The sequence below is a fragment of the Dermacentor andersoni genome, chromosome 4 (assembly GCF_023375885.2).
Source record: "Dermacentor andersoni chromosome 4, qqDerAnde1_hic_scaffold, whole genome shotgun sequence".
Lineage (NCBI taxonomy): Eukaryota > Metazoa > Arthropoda > Arachnida > Ixodida > Ixodidae > Dermacentor > Dermacentor andersoni.
The window spans coordinates 126,277,416-126,294,594 of record NC_092817.1 but is presented as its reverse complement, the minus strand read 5'-3'; the positions used below and the strand labels follow the sequence as shown (position 1 = coordinate 126,294,594).

The 17,179-nt window shown below is 43.0% G+C and overlaps 1 protein-coding gene and 1 non-coding gene across 3 annotated transcripts; one reads left to right on the top strand and one right to left on the bottom strand.

Annotated features, from left to right (window-relative positions):
• The first annotated feature begins 124 nt into the window (after positions 1–124).
• LOC126537613 (uncharacterized) lies at positions 125–17,130 on the top strand. 2 transcript variants are annotated; one of them, XM_055074388.2, is made up of 7 exons: positions 125–1,463; positions 1,556–1,716; positions 1,802–1,983; positions 3,165–3,300; positions 5,584–5,713; positions 9,278–9,382; positions 12,058–17,130. In XM_055074388.2, exons 1-7 carry the CDS (start codon positions 1,103–1,105, stop codon positions 12,147–12,149), a joined length of 1,167 nt encoding a protein of 388 aa, XP_054930363.1. In that variant the 5' UTR covers positions 125–1,102; the 3' UTR covers positions 12,150–17,130. The 2 variants fall into 2 exon arrangements, with proteins under 2 accessions (XP_054930363.1, XP_050040723.1); XM_050184766.3 differs by lacking the exon at positions 9,278–9,382.
• Positions 596–667, bottom strand: TRNAA-CGC (transfer RNA alanine (anticodon CGC)). The gene has a single exon. It is a non-coding gene; the product is annotated as a tRNA-Ala (tRNA).
• Positions 17,131–17,179: the final 49 nt, after the last annotated feature.

Sequence of the window (17,179 nt, the reverse complement as noted above, 5' to 3'; positions counted from 1 at the left end):
TATCAACGTTGTCGACGTCACGAAAAAGAAGAGGAGGAAAGCTGTAAAAGCTTCCGGCAGAAGAAAATACCCACGGAAAACCTTCCGCGCCTACCAAGTGCACGAAGCGATAAAAAAGAATCGACCACCGCACGCATCATTGTATGTGATTGTTGAATATATTTTAATATGATGCGCTTGCGAAATCTTATCACAGGGAGGTACTGCCCTGAACCGTAGTAGCTTTTGTTATCGAAAGGCCCCAATAAAAAAGGTAATGCAACGCAAATTGGCTGCGACTCCGATGTTGCAAATAGTTCTTGACAATATCTCTCTATAGCGACCTTAAGTGATGAAAAGTCACATTGTTAGTCATTCAGTAGCAAGTAGAGATGTGTAGTCGTACACTTTTTTGCTGTAATCTTTAACTACAGCACTTGTTACGCCCATTTTACGCCATCGGGGATTGCATCAGCCCCGGCTGATACACACCCGGCATTGGAATCTAGGTGCTCGTTGCTTATGTCTATGCTACCTTCTAGTCGCATTTCTCTCGCGTCTCAGCCGAGTTGGCGTAAAGTTATATTGCAAGCGAAAAAAAAAAAAAAATCCTAAATGGAGGTGCCGGGGTTCGAACCCGGGGCCTTTCACATGCGAAGCGAACGCTCTACCACTGAGCTACACCCCCAGGATATGCTGACGTGCGAAAATGTTCTATACATTCTTTACAAATTTCAGTAACTGTAAGCTGAGAGTACGTATTGTTATAATGTTAATAAAGATATTGTACATTGCTCCTATGAGCAGCGGTAGCCGCTTTAACAATATATATGCAATCATTCGTAGTCACTACAGAAGCTGTTGCGAGAGGGAGAGAGAAGTTGGGCGAGAGAACTGCGGCATTCTTTATTCCATGGATTCCATGTGCGGCCAGTGCGTCAGGCAGAAACGGCAGGCGCTGTCGGATTGCGGCATGTTGCGGCCGCCAAAAACGTGATCGTGATTCAGGCATCAATGTATCGCCGAAGCGTAGCCCGGGAGTACGCTTGGCCCGTTTACCATATTCTATGCGTTTACTACTGCCCAAATCATACAAGCTAAACGGCAGTCGTTATCAGACGCCATGCGAAGCGTGCGGAGGAAAACCACAAAAACTTCGTTTCGCGCGGAACTACGAACTTTGTTGGCGACTGCCGTGAGACTCAACATGCCACATAGCGCAGTCGATGAATGTCTCGAAGAGGTGTTCTTCCGACAGAAGCGATCGCCAACATGTGCGAGCACTTCAGCAACAAGTGTCTGCGCGCGAGTCACAAACATCCTGATGTGGTGCTCGATTCTCTTGGTATCCTTCAGAGTGATCCTTCACATTTGCTTTGAGGGGATGACTCTAGACAGATTGTACGACAGGTACACGTACCCTGGGCTTCGAACTGCTCGGTTACTTGCCTTACCATTGCTGAGCCAGTTTCCATCGTTAGCACGTAAGTTTTTGGTTTTTCTTTCAATACGAAAGCCATGACACTCAAAGCCGGTCAACGAGCGCGCACTGGGCTTGCGGCCCGTTTCATTTCAGATTACCACGATACAAAGTGCCTGGTTCATAATCCATTTTTCAACCCAATGAACGAATCGGAATGTTGGCCTTGTGAAAACTTCAAGGCAATTGTCGACTTGACCGGTCATTCCGAGATTGCTGTGAATTACGTTTGGAGCCTTGTACCCTTTGTTGTAAAGGTATGCTTTACTTTTAAATTCGGAAACGTGCGTAGTATGTGAAGAACGCGAATCGCACATTTAGCAATTGTCATTCTATGTTTAGGATGCTCTGAAGCACAGCATCAGTGGTGAGCACATGCACGAGTTCTTAAAGGCCCACCGTGAACTAACAGATGATTCGTCTGCCAAGTTCTATTCGACTCTCCATGGTGTGCAAGAACCCCGCCATTTACTTGACTGGCAAAAATGGCAACAGGTGGATGACCGTTATTTTCATATATCGTGGTAAGCTAACTACTGTATTTCCTTGCCTACAATTAAGTTGAATTCCTATAATTGGACAAGTGCATTGCTTGTGCACTGTGCAGTATTGCATCATTCAAAGAAACATGCTTGCAAATTTGGTTTCTGCACTGATATATGTAAGTGTCCCTTTTCCTGCTTTCTAAGAAGTCTCAAACTCCAAGTGAACAGACAGCTTGACACTTATCCTAACTGCCTATGTCATTGTAGGACACCCGCATTATTTAGCCATGTGACACAGTTAACACACCTTGTGAATCTTTTTTTCTTCCTGCCCAGTGCAACGAGTCTAAAAAAGCCCACCTCGTTGACTTTAGTATCCAAACAAATTTTGTCTTTCTATGTGGATGCCTTGCATGTTGTCATGGGCACCATTTCCCTAGCCTCTACTGTGGCATTTGAGACGAGTGGGTCAGGACAATGTGCTGTGTTTAGCTACAGGTACACCATCACAGTGGCCTCACACAGCCAAAATCAACCTGCTGCAGTGACTTAGTGGTTACAGCATTCTGAAGCTGAGAAGCAGAAGGCTGTGGGGCAAATTCTGAGGCATGCAGTATGCATAAAAACCGCTTGTGTACCAAACTCTGCGTGCAAGTTAAACATATCCAGATGGTTAGAATTCATCTGGAGCTCTCTATTTTATGGCTTCTCTCATACTCTTCACTTACATTGCTTTGGGGCATTGATACAAACGAACAATGAAACCATAGGAAGTGTAGTGGTAATTAAATGCTATGTTTAATTGAACTGTATTAAGGTAAAGGGAAATAAATGAAATTGCACGAGATACCTTGCCACAGTATGAACGAAACCCACATTCTATACATTACATTTTAACAAGTTCCTGTTTTCTTTTCGTCTGCTTTCATTTCTCTTTACCTAATTATTTGTACACTTCAATTGAACATCGCATTTAATTTCCACTATGCTTTCTGTGGCTTCAATGTCTGTTTCTACACACTAACAAAAAAGATGCAGCCCCTTGTATTCCCTTATTCTTCTCAATCGGGACATTGACTCCCATGAATCGATCAGTGTAGCCAGATTCAGATTTTGTGCTGACCTAGGCAACTCTAATTAACTTTAGCATGTACCTTAATAGCGTATACATGTAGACGCAGTGCACCATGACATTTGAATTGTGCACGTCTGTCTTACAGGCAACTGGCATCCCCTCCAGCTGCACGCATTCTCAGGCAGGTTTTTCACAGGCCTTACTTTGTGCAAAACATCTCCGAGGTGTCCCTGCAGAGGTTCCTGTTGTTTGATGGTCCCGACGCACCAAGTTACTACCTGGTATGATGCAGAGTCTGCACTATGAACTTTGCACACCTTATCGACTTTGCAATAATATCTGTTTAAAGTTTTTGCTGATTTTATGTGTTCTGCCTATGTCTAGGCCAATCCTTAGTCACAGAGGACCTTAATCATGAGAAGGAAATCTACAAAAGAATAAAAATGGAGTGGAGGTTATACAGCAACTATTACAATGTCATGACCAGCAGCTTATCGCTATTCTTGAAATAAGCAGGGCACCATCATTGCATTCCACCACTACTAACATACAGGAACATGGAGGCTAACAAAAATGCTTAAGCAGCAGCTAAGGGCCACGTGATGAGCAACGTAACAAAAAAGAATGATGGACGTAACCTTAAAGGGGCCCTGCAACACTTAATCAAGGCCACCATTTTTGTTCCAGAGCTTTTCTTAGCATGCCAAATAACCAAGAGTAAAAGGAATTATGATAATTCATCCACACAAACTCAAGTTATCAATTGCAGGAAATTCATAATGCAAGCAAAGTTAAAGCTACCCTTGACTCAAATTTTAGTGGCTCAGAATGCCACATTTCGCTCTCTCATGATGTAGAACTGTGGCACCCAGCAAGGTATTGGTGTTACATTGTGGAAGTCAGCATGTCATGGTTTCCAGGCTCACTCAGCTTGTTGATGGTGTCATCATGGCCTCCGGAGATAGGGCAGCACACGGTCCAATCTCGTAGGCCATGACGTCACTTCCATGCACTTCTATCATCACAGCAGCATCCATGAGGCTGACTGGCGTGCCATGAGCTCGGTGCTTTGATAAGTCATTCCCATGGATACAAACCTTTGTGCCTGGCTGTGTGGTAATTAGGCCATAATTAAAAAACAAAAGATAATGCCGTAGTTCCTTCACAGTACTCACAATATCATGCAAAATCATTACAGTTTTAACAAGTGATCATAATGCTGCGCTCCGACGCCACATACAAAATGCATGAAGTTGCCACACCATGCGGATGCTATCAGCGCTTTAATTTATTGCTTCATTAAGTCATTGGTTGTGATAATTGACGTGGACATAATCTTAAAAAAAAAAAAAGCTGTATAAGACTTTGCATAGCACAATGTTATTCAGTGTTAACACATTGGCACTATAAAGAACATGGCGGCACTTCATATGTCTGTGTTTTTCATTATTACGTGCTCTGTTAGTGCTGCCAGGTAGCGATAATAGTATAGATCCTGCTATGGAAGGCAGGTTACTTGGATCGATAGACAGAGCCCAAGACGTTTGCACACAGATGTTAGGGAAAGTGCGCTTAACTCAATTTCTTAGCATGATTTCGGCCAACTACATGGTCAATACTTTATTATAATTTAGGCATTACTTGATTAATCAGTTGACAACCCCAGTAGAAAAAGCACAGTGTTTTAAACACAGTATGGTGCAACATGTTGCAACAGTGCAAATGCTCAACGTATTCCATGCATAGCGCATGTGTGATGTCCATAAGTAGTACCAAATAAAGCCTACAATCAAATGCGACGCCTGAGTGAAACTTGAGTGTGAATTATCCAGTGGTATAGTTGGAAAAGGCTTTCCGAGCAATGCAACGTGCTTTACTATAGAACTTTCCCATGTTTTATGCTTGCTGTGGCTAGTATAAAAGTATTACCATTTTGTTTCATGTTTGATCTTGCGTACTTAATACTGCAAAGTATTCAGAAACAGTTAAAAATATCAGAATTAGCAAGCAGTGAATACTCTGTACAAAAACCAGATCGAATAGGACAATATCCAACTTGTTCTAAAGTTTCGAAGCCTAATGATATGCCCAGCTGGGGCTAATCAAACAGTATCAGCATGCCTGTGATTGTGTGCAAAACCATTTCTGACACTTGTGCGGTGGCGTCAAGACCACATTTGGCACTGACTGAACTAAGGCTGGATTCCCAATTTGCTATCAATGTTGTGAGGACATTCTCACTTGTCAAAACAAGCTTCACTATATCCGGCACTCCTAATCTCATGTGTGATACGAACACGCCAACACATCTTATCTCTGCTTCTGCTTCTGACACAAGCAGATGGCAGAGAGAACAGCAAACTTATCCCATCGTGGACAAACCCACAAGTGCATCCCAATCACACGAAGGCCACGAGATATTTTTTTTGTCAACTTTCTGCTACTTTCTTTCTTTCCTGTCCTCCTTTTGGAGATGATGCAAGAGGTTGATGAAATTGCCAACAGTCTGCTGGGATTGTTTGGAAATCGGTGTTAATGGCAACTGGTGGTGGTGTCCTATGCAGCCCGAAACTGACTTCTCAAGTTCCTGGCTTGTGCAAGTAGAGGGAAACCGGCTTGTGGTGCTTGAACCCTCAGAACTTTGCATCCGTGACTGCCGTCAGGTGTCAGTGCTTCTGAAGCCCAATGACGTCTGTAAGTGCCTGCAAGGAACAGCCATTGGGATGTTGTATTCTATGTGTTCTAAAGTGTAGTATTTGTTTGCTGCTCAGTGCTCTGTTAAAAAAGTGGGGTGGTCATTAACACTGAAATTTTAAAAAATATGCTTCTCCACCGTGCTAAAGTCGATATCTTTACAACACCATGTTGTCCACAAAAGTTTTGTAACATTTTTGCACTGTGCTTCTTGAACAAACCTTTGCGTTTTCGCTCCTTGGTACCACTGTGCTTCTACTACTGAGGAAAACTGCATATATTCTTAGCACTGCACAATTCTTCTATAATTATGCCATCTACAACCATATGTTGCTTATAATAATAATAATAAACTTCCCCAGCATCATCGGATCTTTTTCTTGGCTCGATGCGATAAAAGACCGAATATAGCAGTGTGCCTGACTTTCAAGTATCGGATGCAGTGAGACAGTTCTGGACTTTCATACAACTTTTGAAAACAGTCGGCATGAAGTAAGAGGAAATATTTCAGTTCCATAAAGTAGCATATGCCAGGTTGGCTGAAATTGCCCGAGAGAAACCCGTACAAGCACCTCTGAAGTTGAAGCAGCAGTGTCACGCAGTCAAAACGATGTAGTGAAACAGCTGGCTGTAGTGCCCACTGTGATTGCCAAGCTTTGCCTCCCACAGAATCAAGCCCTGCTGGACATGTGCACATTCAAATTATGCAGCACAGTTTCACCAGTGCAGGAGAGCAACCTCTGAGCAAATAGTGTAGCCATAGGTCAACGGAATGAGTGAATACTCACTCGTACTTGCTTAGCAATATTTCAGAGTAATTGCCTACGAGTGCGAATACACGAGTACGAGGCTGTGTACTCACACTCTTGTATTCATGCTCATAGTCGATCGCTCACATTCCTGCACCCGCCCACTCAATACTCGCTCGTGTTCATAGTCACTTCCACTCACACTTACCGGCACCAACTCACACTCAGACTTGTGACACTCGCACTCACTGGCTCACTTACGTACTCACACTTGCTGACAATCACTCACATTCATATTTACATTCACTTAAGTCACCATCCCTGAACTTCGTTTGTACTCACGTTAACCGGCACTCATTACCGTTCATGCTTTCGTCCACTCATACCCTTCGTCAGTACCAAACGCTCTTTCTCACAACTGTGAAATGAGTGGAGGGAGTGCACTCACAGGCGAGTATCTATGAGCATAGCCAGAGATTTGTGCAGGTGGGCTTAGGGCTTAATGTTGCACCTGGCGTTTGTCTGACTGCATCGTCATGGTTGAAGGAGGACCATGGCATGATAAGGTGGAAGCTTGGGCGAGTTGGTGATTCAATACCGACCTGTGTGCACAGCACAAAAGACTAGGACTGAAGGAAGAACACAACACAGACGCTGACTTCAACTGATCTTTATTTGCGAAATCGCCAGAACTATATACAAAAGCGAAAGTAATCAAAAACAACTTTTGCATTATGTCACACTGAAACCCTATTGCATCGCAGCGAGATACTTGATTTCGTTTTTGGTCAGGGCAATAGACGGCATGCTGATGCAAAGGTCACCCAGCCACTGTCTTGTCAGCCTCTGATTTCACGTGTAAGCTGTTCACAGTGTTTGGAGATTAAGACAGTTTTCAAATTCAGGGTCACAATGACAGTCTCTGCAGAGAATGCCGAGATTACTTTGCACGGCGGTGTAAACATTGTAAAAATGCTCTTTCAATCGCTCATTTAAACATCTGCCTGTTTGGCCAATCATGTAAACAGCACCCAGGGCGCATGCCACAAACCGCTTCCTATGGTTAGTAGTGCAAATATTTTGCCGTATGGCATGAGCATTCGCACGCCTACAGAGCACTGATAATTTTTCCGGGGCAGAAAAAACAACTTTAACATCTACTTTACTGCCTATCTTCTTCAAGCTGTGTGATATCTTGTGCAAGTAAGGGAGCACTGCGACTGGCTTATTGTCTCTGGCGGCGCAGTCAGCTGGTGCTTTGCCTCCCAGTTTGATTTTCTTTAATAACTTTTCTGCTACTGAAACCAATAAAAGCTCGGCATACTCGGCGAACGTTAGGCAGGAGGCTTGCGCAAGGAGACTGCGCGTTAAAAAGTGAAAGCAAGACTTATTTAGGGCATCTGTGAAGCAAAGATTTACAATGCCCCGTTTAACCAGCTTGGAATGGGTCAACACATACGAAATCTATATGATATAGATACGAATCTATATATACGAATAGGCCAAAAACGAAATTAAGTATCTGGCTGTGATGCAGTAAGGTTTCATGTGTGACATAATGCAAAAGTTGTATTTCGTTACTTTTGCTCATGTATATAGTTCTGGCGATTTCGCAAATAAAGATCAGTTGAAGTCAGTGCCTGTGTTGTGTTCTTCCTTCAGTCCTCGTCTTTTGCGCTGTGCACACATGTCGAGCATGGCACATGGATGTGTCGGCGCTCTGTAGTTTTGTTGAGGTGAGCTCAGGTATAATAGTGGCCAGGGTAGCAATAGGAATTTTCAACTTTGTACATATCATCATGAGCAAAAACAGAATAACCAAGCTCACATTTTTTAACACTTGTCAAGCTTTTGCTCATTGGAGCACCTATTGGGTCCCTGTCTATGCTTTTTTTTTTTTTTTCAGTGCCAACTGCTACAAAATTTTGGTCTGTATAAAAAGCCAAGTTTCAGATTGGGCAGTAGATATAGTGCAGCCTTCTTGCAAAATTTCGCATTTGAAACACAAATGGCTGCATAACGAAAGATTTTTAAAAGTAGACGTTTATGATACTGACACTGCAAAAAAAAACAAAAAAAAAACATCGCCATTACTGCTTGCCAAAAATGGCACATGACTCGGAATGCACAACTCCTCGGCATGGCCTCCAAGATTAGGTGCCGCCCGCGGCGTGCTGAAACATTATGTGGCAGCGTATTGGGACTTTTTATATCCGCTATCCACCAGGTTCACACATTGTTTTAGGTGCTATTTAAACACTTCTAATAAGAAAATTTGACAATTGCCTGCCCTGCCACTTTGCCAAGATTGCTTCAGTAGTGTATACTTATAACTAATTTAGCCAAAGTGAAATTTCACTGCAATTGGCCTTTGAGAAAAGCTTGATGGGTGCTGTTGTGCTCAAGGTTGGACTGCAGCAGGCAGCTTCTGATTCTATTGAAATAAAGTGTGGGGAGCTGGTGCACAAGGTGCCTTCTATGTGTGGCAAGTGTGAAGACTAGGAACACTGCTGTTTGAGAAAATTGTAGCAAACTTGGCAATGTGTGCATTTTTTTCCTAATATATGTCTGAAACATACAGTAACTTGAATAGGAAGCATTGGGAATTGATGTTACTGAAAGGCTGCCACGCAAACACAGACACAAGTAGGAATGAAGAGGAGAAAACAAATGCCAGCAGTGCTTGTGTCATCCTCATTGTTGCTACTTGTGTCCATGCTTGCAGTTACACGAGTCCCTACCAAGTTGATCAACTTTTGGCCATTCTAAGTAGCATTGGGGAACTGGGTGCCACCTTTCTTGTTATTCTAAACAGGTATATTCAAGCCTGTGAAAGATGGCAGAGTGCAGCCTCCTGAGGTGGATTGCTTGAAGAGGCATGCATTATATACTTCTATGATAGATCACAGTGTTCAGACAGGTAACTAACAAAAGTTGCAATAGCTTAAAACTATTCCACTATGTTTTTATTTAAAATCTGCCATTTGGAATGCAAACAGAGTGAAATAGTTTTACATTGTCAAGATGAAAGTTTCAGTAAACTTTTCAGTTGCCCATTTAGGGCATATATGTTGCTATTGTGGAATTGAGGCCAGACTTTAATACAGTAGAACCCCGCTGTTACGTTCCTCACTGCTGCGTTTTCCCGGCTGCTACGTCGTTTTCATCCGGTCCCGGCATAGCTTCCATAGGATCCAATGTATAAGGAACCCCGCTGTTACGTTGTAGCTGTGAAAACGTTCCCGCATGATACGTCGCAACTTAGCACCCCGAACCCGCCTGGGCTTAAGTAGACAACGCGCTCCAACCGCCATTTTGGCTTTTGACGAGTTTTGGCTGGGCTTGGCCGGGCTTGGCTATGGAACTGGCTGTAAGAAGCCGCACGCCAGTTCGAGAGGCCGCATGAGGCCGCCACTAAGTGGCCATTCGTGAAAAATGATCTTACTATCATCACTGTGATTACGGTCACCGCATGGTTGTTGGACGGGTCGACTCACGGAGGAAGGAAACTCGGGAGAGGCCCTGACGTCACTCTTTGTGAAGCTAAAGTGAAACTGGAAGTTGGCGTTGCTCGTGGCGTTGCTCCGCCTATCGGGCCTGCTCTCCTCTCTTGTTTACGTTTCTCCCACGCCGCGCTGCGCGCAACCGGGCTGCTCGGACGCGCGCGCTCCGCAGTAATACTAAACAATCGTTAGCACGTTAGCATGATTACGCCAAAGAGGGCAAAATTTCCCGCGGATATTCGTTCGTTCGTCCGTTGCCATTGCCGTGGCGCGGTGACGACAAGAAGCACGAGCCGCATGATGCCGGGGAGTTGCCAAATCCTAGCTTTGGAGAAGCCGTCGCGGCTCTGGACCTCCTCCGCAGGTACGTCGCACCTCACAGCGACGCTGACAGCAATGCGGCCTTCCAGGGTATTGAGAAACGTGTGGCGATTTCTAGCGAGCGAAAGAAACGGCAAGCCACCATTCTAGACTTTTTTAAGTCCTAAGCGCACTCTGTGGAAATAACTTGTCTATAGTTGAAGCTGCACTTTTTTAATTCATTTTCGGAGCTTTCCTCACTGTTGCGTTTTCCCGGCTGTTACGTTTTTTTTCCCCGGTCCGGTGAAAAACGTATGAACGGGGTTCCACTGTAATGCCCATTTGTGAGAAATCCTAGATTTGAGATATATGTCCCGAACCTGTGCTCTCTAAAATACTGGGTGTTTCAGCAACAACTGTTTCCAATGGTTAAAAGTGGTGGAATTTTCAACAAAAATTATCACTTTTGTTGAAGATTCATAGTAGTGGCATACATCAGAATTTACATGATAACCAACAACAAATCATTGGTAAGTAACTTCTACAAATCAGCTTTTCAATTAAATATGCTTTAAGGGTATGTTACAGTTGTAGATTAACGAATTAGCGAGTTCCGAGAAATTCTGCTAAGCTTTGTACCCAGCTTGAGAAGGAATGTTTTAACTGAAATGCAAACATATTTTGTAGTAAACTTTGCATTTGGATATATTGAAACTGGCACAAGTTTGTGGACTTCAACTAAATGACTCGACTTCAATACTGCTATGCTTTAGTTCTGCAAATGCAACATGTTCCGTAATGTAATTAGAACAATGATTGAATCCTTATATCTTGAATAACTGAACGTTGCTATTGTCTTGCACGTGGCATCCATGTGTCCATGTAATCCAGCTGTAGCCATTGTCGAAATCAAACAGCGCGAAACGAACTAAGGACAATAGACTTAGACAACACGGATGCCGGGCCTATTGTTTTTCGTTCATTTCACATTGATTTCGACAACTTACTACTTGCCATTTGCATCTGTACGACTTCCCAAAATACCTTTATTGCTGTCTTTGAAAGGAATTTGTGCAGCTTAAAAGAAAAGGTGTTATGATATCTAATTTGGTGTCCTCCTTGAAAAAGAAGGTACCATGCCAAGTAATCCTGTACAAAGCTAAGGTGAACTTGTTGAGCTAAGAATACGAAAAATTGTGACAGCTGGACACTTTGCACTCTTAAACCCCAGTTTACTTATTGCACGAACCCACAAAAACTGGCATAGGGGACTAAGATATCAGGAGAAAAGCTAATGTAATTGCTGTACTAATAGAGAAAATTTCAATCATTTTTCTTTACTACCTTGTGTGCATGGATGCACATACTGATTAGAGTCTTAAACAACTATTTAAAGAGTGTGCAAGCATTGAAAGTTTGTTTCATGAGTCGGATACTTATTTATTCACAAATATTGAGGGCGGCAGCATGGACGATCACATCCAAGTTAAAACTGACATTTGGGCTAGTTGGTTTCGCTTCATCTCGGGTAAACAGCGCAAGACAGACATGGACAAGAGGTAAAAAAGTGATGGGACAGGCGCTGACCCGCCGCTTCCTTCAGTGATTGTCCCATCACTTCCTTAGCTCTTGTGCACATATGTATTGTGCCGTTTACCCGACATGAATGCAAGTTAGCCCTGTTCTTATGCAGCGGAGTGTACTTTCAGCATTAGAGGCTTCGATTTCTTGCGATTTAGATTGTAGCGTAAAATCACTCCTTACGGTGTGCAATGTACTTTCTCTTTTTCAGTGTACTTCAGCAGTACAATCTCCAAGGCAAGGTTGATACCTGTTCATGTTGGAGATCTGCCAAGTATCACATATCTGGGCTCGTTCTACTGAAGCTTGTGCTGAAGGAAAACGGTACGACATACCACAGCACTGAAGTGGATAATTTTCAAGGCAGATTTGTTGACCCGTTGCACAGATTTCGGTGTCAGTTAATGTTAAACAGTTCCTTCGGAATAGCATTTACTTTGCCTTTTCAACAACATGGCACGTTATAGTTGTGCAATCAGGTGCACCTGGATAGAATGTCAGGTGTTATACCCACACCTGCTAATCTGTGAACTCTAAAATTAGTGAAATTCAGTGGACACGAACAACATCCACAGGGGAGAGAGGATATCACACTTTTCTTTCTTTCTTCTTTTTTTTTAGGCTTGCCTTAAGCATACACTTTTTATGAGGCACATACAGATTAATGCTGATTTATTTTTTTAGACACAGGACACAAGCAGCAAACTTAGCATAGCAAATATTAAGAAGCAACACATTGTTTTTAGGTTGCGGTGACTCTCTCAATGACTTAGGCGTTTCTGTGAAAACTTGCTTGAAGCAAGTGGCCCTCCTGCATCCTTTCACCATCAGACTTCCAGCGAAAGGTTTGGGGAATGACGGGCAAAGCTTTTTCGCAAACAAAATTTATTTTTCATGAAACTTGCACAACAATCGTAAAGCAAGCCCAAATTCGTGTAAACTTAAGACGAAATTCGGGAAAGTTGGCCGGTATGGCACAACTCGGGTGTTCTGGCTGGTTTTTCACTTTGCTTTAAACCAGTTTAGCTTTTTCGATAGCTTTGCCAACCACCTATAATCTGCAGAGCTGTGACAGGGGAGAGAGAGCTGTGTGTGGCTCAAGATCTCGGTGGAGCGTGGCATTAAGCTAGTACCTGATGCAACACAACGAATCACTTTTGTGATCGCATGTAGGTGCATGGCGTCTCCTGTTCACTTTGCACCAAGCTGTCTGCAAAGGCATGTGGTGCACAGTAGCGTGCCTCGTTTGCCGCCACCCGTGTGCTGCATGCATAAGTAATGCCATCTTTTGTCCTGTGGAGAGTTGTTGACAATCAAGCTTTGTGAACAGCCTGTTGTGCCCATGGAAAGTGCAAATGGTGCCTTTCTTGCCATTCTGTTGAATAGACTGCCATTCTGTGTGTTAAGACCTCCTCATACTCCATTTTGTACCTTGCAGCCAACGCTGCGGAAGCTACGCAAGTGGTGCGCTCGTAGAAGTCTCACTACGCACATTTCAGAGTGCAGTTGTTCTTGATTTGCAACGCTTTCTATGAAGTAACTACTTCATTTATTACTACTACTTGTGGGTCGTAAGGTTACGTCAAATCCCATATTTGGGTGCATCTTTGTGCTTCCAGTATGCCACCTACTATGTTTTGGTCTTACGCACGACCTGCCTCCCCCCACAGCAGTTAGACCTTATACAGAACATGATGCTGTTCCACTTCGACGGTCGCTTCTGCTCCGCTTCGAAGGTCAAAACGCGCGGCACGCGTGCTTTGTGAGGTGCGTTTGGAGGTGGCTGCTTGTAATTCAGCCATCATTCCCTTCGTGGCGGCAGTGAAATTTCATTATATCGAAATCATGTATAAACACACTTCGTTATAATGTGGTTCTAAATAAGTGGTGTCCGATGGACAAGATGTTATAAAAAGTTAAATACTTCATTACGTTGAAGTTCGTTATATCAAGGCTTAACTGTATTATACTGATCTTAGCGTGTTAAAAGGGTGACATAGAGGGTGCTAAATGCCCGCACATTGCGTGCCGATGGAGCAGCGTGAACAGCTAGTAGCATAAATGAGTTCTGCAAGAAAATCTCATAAATTTAGCCAAGATCCCTTTTCCTTCTCATTTAAACCAAGTGCGATTTTCTTTTTATTACCGATAATTGACTGCTTTTGTCAAGATGATGTATTTGCAGCAGAAAGAGCTGTTCTTTCATTTCCAAAATGCTGGTGCCAGCCCCCTCACATTTATGTAACCTTTTATGATATATGTTCAACTGGTTGTTTCAAAGGTGCTACTATGAGAATAAGTAGGCCTAGCAGGTTATAATCTGACTTCATTATTCATGCTCACTCTGAAGCTTGTGCTCCACTTCACCAACTCCATGCAATACAGCAAAAGCTACAGACAGCCATAAAAAAAAGGCTCCTCTATGTCGGCCTGTGATCGTGTGATGTGGCCTCCGTGTGATGCCAACTGAATAGAAGCTTCATGAAAGGATCAGTGACGTGAAATGGGCATGCCCCCCAACCCCCCCGCCCTTCGCAGAACACGCAGCTTACTCTCATTACTGATTGGCTGGCATGCATCTGCTGCAGTGAAAGGAATTAATGGGATGGAATTAACAGCCAAACCTGTGTACGTATAGCGCTGCTGTCTAACATGGCCAGTCAAATCTGCTATTAGGTGGGAATTTCTCTTTGCCGGAACAGCGGCATACTCTTTTATCTTAGAAAACTTGTGTGTTGATTTAGGCAGATCATTCTTGTTTTTGTAGCTGTGTGTTGCTTCAACTGTGCTGCTTCTGCAAAAACTTATGAAACTGTCGGCACTTGTGAACTTGCAGGTAATCCTTCTCCTTATCCATGAAGAAATGTTGCTCAAAGCTAAAGGACACAGCACACATTATATCTCTGCCTTTTGGCTGGCACTCTGATGCACACAAAGATAGGTTGATAGTTTCCAGCAATTGCAAGTGCGCGTTGCACTCGGATAATGAAACGTAAAAATTATTTCCTGAACTGGTGTTGTCTCCGTCAGCATTGTTTTTGCGAACAGTTTAGTTGTGTTGCACATTCACAGGGTTTCAATAAACAGCAACAATATCCCATACATTCCCCTCTGGAAGAGCCAAACAGTTCTGTCTATTCACCACATGAACAAGCAAGCACTGTTGTTGACTGTGTTAGGACATATTACTATTTTACTGTTTGAGCAAAAGGTCACTCAAGGTACTGGGAGAAGTGTTTTAATACTGGTGTCAAAAATGAGATTGGAAATGTGGTGGAGGTTTTGCACTGACTGTGCCGTCATGTCAAAGTGAAGGCATTGCCGAAAGTAATTGTCCTAGACTGTATTCCTTGGCCTTCCAACAGAGGTGCGATCATCAGTTGATAACATCTTGTCAGATTCTGTTATATACCAAAAGGTGACCTGAAGGCACAAGAAGCAAAGAATGGTGTAATTGTTCTGCACCATTATTTTTAATTCTTTCTTCTATGTTGTATTGAATTGCACGGTATTGCAAGATCTTGTGGGACATGGGATGCAACATTTGCTACACAGCAGGTCTGTTTATCTTTTCACAGTTAGGGGTGTCGCATATTGAGTATGCAAGTTTCTTTGTCTTTTTGCTACAAGTGTACCGTATCTGCTGGGATCTACCGTATATACTTGTATAAGGGCTGCACTTTTTCCTCTGTAATCTCGGCTGGGTGCGGCCCTTATAGAAATCAAGTTGATGACGGCCCGCTAAAGGTTCATATTGTTTTCACAGCTGTAGCAGAGGGTAAGAGAGGTGAAAATGACATAATGCTGCAGTAAACGACCTCAGATGCCGGCCCATCATCCCTGACCAGCGCTCACCAATACAGGGCTCCTTTCTCTATAGGTGAAATGCCACAGATCTGACTAGAAACAATGCCAACACAATCGAGAGGATGCGCCACACAAAGAAAGAATGGCGGCCGGCCTGAGTGGCTTAGACGGAAAAGCAGCTAGCATCATCTAGCGGCAACATAACGTCACTTTTCGGCGGGCGGTCTCAATTTTTTTCCCAAAATTTTTGCACTCTAAAGTGAGGGTGTGGCCCCTACATGAGTCTATATGGTAACCTGACCCCAAACCTAGGGCAATGGCCTCATGTTGGAACATCTAGAAACTTAAGCTTCCTCGAATGTAAGCCAACCAGAATGTCAGCAAAACTGCACATTTTTGCCTGTACTGCGCTAGTCACAAATGTTTTAGGTGATTGCATGCAACAGACAAAAGGCTCGCTTTCCTGACACCAGCTTACTTCTGACTGCTCCACCATTTTGAAAAAAGAACAACTAAAAACATTAGATTCAAACAAACACGGCATTTCTCTCACCGATCCCTACAGGTTGTGAAAAATATTGCACATTGTTTAGGAAGATGTCCGTGGCACCCATCTCTAGGGAGCAGCTTGAAATAATGAAGCAGCAAGTCTGTATTACAAGATTCAACATCTGTACCATATTTTTTTCCCTCTTGTGCCAAGAAGTACTTGTGCTAGTTGAGGGTGAACAACTGTTATATTGAAGAATGCAGATGAAAATTAATGGTTTACAGGGGTCAGTTTCAATTTTAAAAAGAGATTATATGCTGGTAGCAGCACGTGCAATTTTCAAAGGTCACGAAATTGACTTGAGATGTCAGCTGATTGAGTTTGAGACGCTTTGTGAACAGCATTTAAGTGAGCCAATATTTTTGCAGTTCATTTCACCAGTGTCGCAAATGTTTGGAAAAGCAGGCTGGTACAAGCAGTGATTGATGCTCTGTTGCATTATCCAGTTGCGTGTTTCTGTTGTTAAAGCATACAAATATTTTGTACATAACAGTGCCTTCCCTTGACAGGTATTAAATAATGCATCCATTTCCAGCAAACAAAAGCCAAAGAACGAAGGTGTTAGCAAAGTCGGGCTGAATTTCTGACACCTATGTCACAAGTGCTCAACTAATTATATATTGACATTTTCATTCTCACTATTACAATTTAACCAAATGTAGTGTGTCACAAGCGTTCTTGTGATGCTAAGTGTTTGTTTACAAAGCTATTTAGGACATGCATTTTAAGCTTGTGTAGCTTCTTTATTTTCTTACTGCTAGCCAGCAGGGTAAGTGGGCCTTTACCAAAATGTTCAGCTTTAGAGACTGGCTGTTCGTTTTTTTTTTTTTTTTTCTGTGTGATTAAGACGAACTGTGGCATTCTAGTCAGCTAATCATCAAGCTTTGACACTAAGTTTGGATTAATAAAGTGGTCTTAAAAAGAGTGTGTCCTTAGTGCATTTTATACCATGAACAAACATGACCTGACAGCTCCT